General features: G+C 40.8%; 1 protein-coding gene across 1 annotated transcript; it reads right to left on the bottom strand.

Moving 5' to 3' along the window:
- Positions 1–3,594: 3,594 nt before the first annotated feature.
- On the bottom strand, positions 3,595–5,532 carry LOC128491482 (acrosin-like). The gene is made up of 5 exons (XM_053463802.1): positions 5,463–5,532; positions 4,937–5,135; positions 4,567–4,832; positions 4,189–4,334; positions 3,595–4,018 (listed from the first exon to the last, which is right to left on the bottom strand). Exons 1-5 carry the CDS (start codon positions 5,530–5,532, stop codon positions 3,755–3,757), a joined length of 945 nt encoding a protein of 314 aa, XP_053319777.1. The 3' UTR covers positions 3,595–3,754.
- Positions 5,533–7,044: the final 1,512 nt, after the last annotated feature.

Raw genomic sequence — 7,044 nt, 5'->3', positions numbered from 1 at the left:
AATTGCACTATAATAGGAGCCTCCGTGTCCTTAATAAAATTCTAAGATTTTACTAGTCTCATGACGTAAAGTCATGATTTTATTAAGGACACAAAGGTCTCCACCTCACCCAGTACAACTGTATTTCAGCTCTGCAGTGCAGACCAATGCATACATTGCACTGCAGCAATTAACAAATATTGGTTTGCTTTATTAATCCTTAAGAATTGGTATAAACTATCTCAGGCTGTTTTGGGACTCCCCCAAACCATATTAACAGAGGCATATTAACAATGTGAAAGGGGCATTTGCCCCAGGGCCTGTCGTAACAAGGCCCCTCACTTGCTGCTGTGTCAGGTATACATTTACATGCATTGCACAGCAGAAACAAAACACTTGTCGATGGTGCATTCTGCATGCATGTCTGTGTGAAGGCACGTGTCTAAGTCTACGTATGTGTGTGTGAATGTCTGTGTATGAATGTATGGAGTTGTGCTTCTGTGTACATATTTGTGTATGCATGGGTGTATTAATGTACATGTGTAATGCTTTTGTGTGCTGGTGAAGCAGCAGTTACTCTGTCCTGTCTGACAGATATGTTGTATGTTTGGTCACTCACCAACATTTCCTTCCTGGACCCCTGGATGACCCTGCGGCATTGAGCTCTAGGCTAGCCAGCGCAGATACTGGGTAGTTTGGAGCTCAGTTACAAGCATTTAGGCTGTGTGTGTCTTAGACATACGCAGTTAAAACACAATGCAGCCTATAAACACTGTAATGCCCTGTGCATAGGCAGTATTTTTATCCCAGGACAGATGCAATTTTAATTGGATATACAGCTACCTGCCATAACATTCATGCAGCTTTGTGGGGACAAAAAAATGCTTTATGTAATGGCCCAAGCAAATTTGTTTATGCCCTCTTTGCTAACATTTTACTGACTGGTACTTTCTAATCCCAGGCTGAATCAGTGGCATGAATCTTCAGATCACAGAAGAGAAGGGCAGCTGCAGCGTTACAGTTTCTACATCAGGTAAGTGGGTTTTTTACGTTTTTGAAAAATGTGTTTACCTCTTAAGGATGTACCGGCTATCCTCCCTTCTGACGGCAGGGAGCGAAATGTGTGACCTCGAGCTGTCATTTCAAATGTATGTTATATTGAATAGTGATCGCATTTAAATATCTGTATGGAAGTTGGGGATTTCTTGCTGGTCACATAATCACTGGGTGTCAGGGACTTGCGGAGTCTGAAGAGACCTCCACTGGGTCTCCTGCCACATTACTCGGCTGCAGTTGCCCATAAACTACACAAAATACTGAGTAACCCGCAGAAAGTGAATAATTATGGCTAGCTTTGGCAGCTGTTGATGGACTCAGTAAAATACACTATGTAGTCTGCTTTCCAGAAATAAATCATTTTGCATATTATTCATGTGTTCTTTGGTATTGCAATTACAAACTATACAATTGCTAACTGTAAAAACTCAAGGCTTTGAAACAGCAATGCATATCTTCTAAGATTTGTCCAGTAATTGATGACCGACATGTACATACAACAAAGCAAGAATTGGCGCACACCCAGCATATACTATTTAAAAGCACCTGTGTATATCTATGGCTATATATTGCTTAACCCATAAATATATAGCATTTCCAGAATCAAGACACTTGATTGGGGGTTTCATATCTCCCAACAGTCCTTGTTTAAGCAGGACTGTTCTGATTTTCCGGGCCAGTGGAGGTGTGTGTGATAATGCAAAGTCAGCAGTATAGATCAAATAAAAATGCATTGACCCCCTAAATTGCAGGCATAGATGATAAGTTGCACACCCCAAAGACCAACCCTAGCACCCCTGATTCCAACCACAGGACTTACCGCTGCCGGGGTAATGTGACCCCCATTCGCCTGACTTCCGTATACTTGCAGGCTGCACGAGAGGCTGTCTGTCTGCCGCTGCCGAGAGAGACCTGGCGAAGGGATATCTTTTGCTCTCCCCATCCAGCTCCTCTGGCAGAGCCACAGAGGAGGCACCCTGGTCACGATCCTTTCAGGTATTGTTGAGAGTTCAAGAGGAATATATACCGATCTGTAGCATCAGTAAAGAACAAATAACCCTGTGAGAGTACACACACACACACATATATATATATATATATATGTGTGTGTGTACTCTCACAGGGTTATTTGTTCTTTACTGATGCTACAGATCGGTCCTTGATCAGTGGAACTCACTACTCATGTTCATTCATATAAGAAGTTTTGCTTGATGAAGAGATCACGCAGGACTTCCGGCATAGAAACGGCTGGATATCTGTGTGCACAGAAACAGACATCGCTGCTTTCTTCATGATGTTCCATGCCTTCATTATAGTTAATCTCCTCCATGTACTTTATAAAACCTTTAGTTCGGAAATCATATATGATGTCATATCACTTTTCGCACCTCTTATGAACTGAAGAAGAAGAATAATTTATGCAGATCAGGTCAACATTGGTGCTGTAATTAAGGTGGACATTTAGGTAGACATCGGTTTAACGTTTCGGCTATTTTCTGTCTATTGAACCCATGTTTCCTGTTACTGCAAAATATACTTTGAATCACAACTTTGACAACTTCAGAAGGCTTTTTTTTGGGGGGTTTGAGAAAGAATGCATGGGTCAACCTATACATAAGCAATTGTCCATAGACTGCGTTGATTGACAGGGTTGGATTGGTAATATCCGTGAGGTTAGAAGGTACACTGTTGGAAACATTAAGGGAAGGTTATGATGCTAGTTTCCACTTAATGTGGCCGATTACATAAAAAAAAAAAAAAAAAAAAAAACACCTACAGATTCCATTCTTTAATCCAATTGCAAAAATGACAAAGCACAATCCCAAGCAATTTTGGAAATGTTCTTCTTAAATGTAGTGAGCCTGTGCCAGTCTGTATGGGAGATGCGGGATTTAGTGAGGTACGGCTCTTCAAAAGAACTACTTGAACCAGTGGTATAATCAGATAAATTAAAGTATAATGCCTGCCCCCAGATAGGGGTAGAGGTAGCTGTGTATTATGGAAAGGCTAGCACCAAATATAATTGAACAGGTTGGAAGTAAGCAGGACTTGAGTGCGACTTCTGCCCATTCAAGAGATTAAACTCATTCAAAATTCAGGGGCTGTGAGGGGTGGAAAGTTAGTGGTAGTTGGCAAGGAGTCTAACCGTGAACTTCCCGGGGTATCCTACCCAGAACTCTCCATCTTTTGTGAGTTTGCTGCCGATAGAGGTTGTCTACATACTGTATGTTCGTTAACCCTGAACATTAGATGCCTCTGATTTTGAAATCTTCTCTTTTTTTCCCATCTCACGCACACAGAATTCACAAATCTGTACAATAAAGCAAATATCCCTCAATAACCTGCTTGGTTTGGTAGATTATTAATTCTGGTGATGTTTAAATATCAAAGAAAATTCAATATAGTTTTAGCAGCAGCAGGGCACGATCGACTAAACTGCAATACATTTTATACGAATTTAATTTAACAGTTTATATGAATATTTGTATTAAATACCTTAGTTCGTCATACACACAAAATACATGTTTGTATTCACACTAGCCAATCCTAACAATACACATCCACAACATTCCATGTTCATCACAAGTACACGGCTTATTCATGCATTTCTATTTATTAATCTTATCATTCTAATCTACACATTGCTGACATGTAATAATAATCCTCTGGTGAAGAGATGGTTCAGATTTGATTCTTCTACTTCCAGAGCACCCAAAAATTAATGGTCTTTCTTGCCAGCTTTGCTGATTTTCTCAGCTAATTTAGGCCAGATTTTTTTCGCAGCCTTCATCTTCAAAGGTTTGGATGCAGGCTTCTTGTCCTCGGACATATGTTTAGAGATCCACTCGAGGTAATACTGGGTAGAGGTGTAAACTCCAGGGTTTTGCTTCTGGCCACAGCCGGAGCCCCAGCTGGTTATGCCAACCACGGTGAAGAACTTAGCTTTGCTTTTTTTGCACATCAGAGGTCCTCCACTGTCACCCTGTGTGAATCAAGAAAAGAAAGCATTTCTTAAGAAAACTATTAATAATTACTACATCCTTGGATGTTCCTCTGCAGTGTTTTATGAAACAAATACTTTACATGGTGTTAAAAACATTAACAATGTATCATCCGTGAGTTAGAAGGGAATGAGGACAATAATGGGCTTACCTGGCAACTGTCGATACCACCCTGTTCATATCCGGCACACAAGTTGTAGTCACCCAAAGCTCCATTGTACCAGGTTGGACGGTTGCAGCGTTCCACTGGAATTAAATTCACAGGAGCTTCCTGGAGGACGTCCGATGTTTCAGTGGCTGATGAATAAAAGAGTTATCAGATACACGGCTGGCCTCAGAAATCTTGGTGCCCCCTCCCACCCCATGCTTCTTCCTTAGAATGCAGCGACCTGGCCCTAAAGCTTACAATGGGGCCAGACCCCAAGGTCCAGAAAGGTGCCACAAGGGCCCAATTCATGAATAGAGGAAGATAAGCACACAGTGATAATGAGAGAGTCTATTCTTATATATAAAGTCTATGGATACTTACAGGCTTCTTTAAGGACGCCCCAGCCTGCGATGTAGCATTCGTCCATTTTGTCCAGAATGGCTTGTTTGGCCGGGAGACACGCTGGCTGAGTGTAGTCATCGAATATCAGAGGCTTATTCAGCCTGAGCAAGGTGATGTCATTACTCTCCGTTTCCGGGTTGTAGTTCTCGTGTTGAATCTTTTCATTTATAGCTCGGATCTGAGCCTTTGTCCCCATGTCTGAAAGTTGGTTGGCGCCAAACACAAGTCTCCAGGTATGATAGTCACTGAATAAACCAAAGTACATTTTATCAGTGAATTTACTTTTTCAGGCATTAATAAATCCCATATTGACCTAAGTGTAGGCCGTGTTTGTTTTTTGTTTACTTACTTGCCGCGATCTTTGAAACAATGGGCAGCTGTGAGAACCCACAAATTATTGAGTACAACGCCGCCGCATAAATGAAAATACTCGTTGTCAACGTCCTCCTGGATGCTCACTGCCCAGGGCCAGTTACCGGGCTCCGCATCCTTTCCCCCCACCACGCGGGAGCCACGGAAATCCTCCGCTAGGGGTCTGTTTCCACAGACTGAAATAAAAACAAAAGGTCTTTTAATAAACAGGATGTCCCTGTAATCTGTAAAATGTAACTTTATTGGTATTTACACAATATGGATAATCTAGTATGAATAACACATTATTAAATATATTTGGTTTTAAAACTAATTGTCAATTATAGGCATTAACCTGTTTTAAATACAATGGGGAGGTGGGTTAAATAGTTAATAGTAGAATGAGCTGTAAAACTATAATACATCCATAAATTATAATTTAGTTATTAATAACAATCGTTGCGGTATATAATCATCCTTAAAGCCCTTGATGCCAAATAATCTGTAATAACCGATAAACTCACCTCCATGTTCTGAGCTCTCAGATGACACCAAAAGAACCCAAATAATAACACCGATCAGGAACAGCTTCATGCTGATACATCCACATCGAAAAGCTATCTGAGTGTGCAATAGAATGTGCAGCCTGCTTCTAACTAAGGGAGTTATGACTTCATTAAAGCAGAATCAATTATTAGTTCACAAAACATGAAAGTGTGAGACACGGCAACATGATGAGGCAGGGGAGAAAAACAATAAACAAATATATAAAAAATTATTATATATGTACAAAACCACATTAAATAACACAAATACATTCACTGCTTCTTCAGCCTATTTAATAAACGGTATTAATGTGTTTATGGTATACGTAAAGCATCATTAAATATGAAACACTGAAAGAGGAAAATGTAGAACTCTACTTGTCTTACATTATTAATACTAATATAGATTAATATTAATATAGAAAAACCCTGTTTTTGTGTTTCGCAGGCAGCCATAATTTTTGTATTAGGTTGGCTGAGACTCAGGGAAACATCATCTCACCAAGAGACTCGAATTCAAACCTGCAGCGTTCCCAGGTATAATGATGCTTATTCATTTGGAAAGTAAAATACATAAGAATTGATTGCTGATGTCTTTTTGTCGCCGTTGATAGCCCTATGCCCACATTATTTGTGTTCTATGTACAATATAATGCACTGGCTTATGGTGATTAATATGTCTCATATTAAACCTAAAGCTACCATTGTTTCTAGCATTTGGAATATTTTCATTGGGCCAACACTAGGAAAGATATAAAGATCAGATGGAGAAGAGAATTAACTGAATGTCATGAAAGCTAGTGGCCCAGTAGAAGATTCAACTTCAAATTAACAGTCACTTTTATCTGAGGGTAATGTGATCCTATTATCTATATTCTTATGCTAAGAGGCCACAGCGTATGTTCATACAGAAAATGAAAAGATAATGAAACCAGGAAAAACAGTATTTAACTGTTAGGGAAGGAACTGCGTTATGTAAAGTTAAGGACACCTTACCCCCACCTGCTTGTGCGGCTGATCAGGCTTCAAATTAATGTAATGGAAAGCAAGTTGAAGAAATAATTGGTAAACCTGGAATATAATTATCACTAACCGTCTTCAATATTGATTAAACCGTGGGCTACCGTTTCCCTGCCAATAACCCCCCCCCGAACGATCCTTAGCACGCAATCACACCCTCCACCCCAACACCAAAAAAACCCAGAAAACAAGTAGTTCCCTCCTTCTGACACTAGCAACACTCTGCATGAGACATCTCCACTCGACTCACACAGGGCAGGAGCACAATACTATGCCGATCTGACGAGTGACCCGAAATGCATGTGCGAGTTGCGATCAGAGCCGGCGTTGGATGTTGACACCCTGTGTGGGCCCCCCGTGTGGTTGAACCCACACCTTCCAAGTCCATTTTATCCCCTCCTTCACTGTGTCACACCTCTGTCCTACTCCTCCAGGATTTGCACCAGCACCCAGATTACACACAGACGCAGGACTTGCCCATATTTCATCCACGTGGTCTCCTCTCAGTCTGGCGCTTGCACAGTTACGTTCTCTGGAGTCT

This window comes from Spea bombifrons, chromosome 4 (assembly GCF_027358695.1).
Source record: "Spea bombifrons isolate aSpeBom1 chromosome 4, aSpeBom1.2.pri, whole genome shotgun sequence".
NCBI lineage: Eukaryota > Metazoa > Chordata > Amphibia > Anura > Pelobatidae > Spea > Spea bombifrons.
The sequence above is the reverse complement of the archived record's forward strand: the minus strand, read 5'-3'. Positions and strand labels throughout refer to the sequence as shown.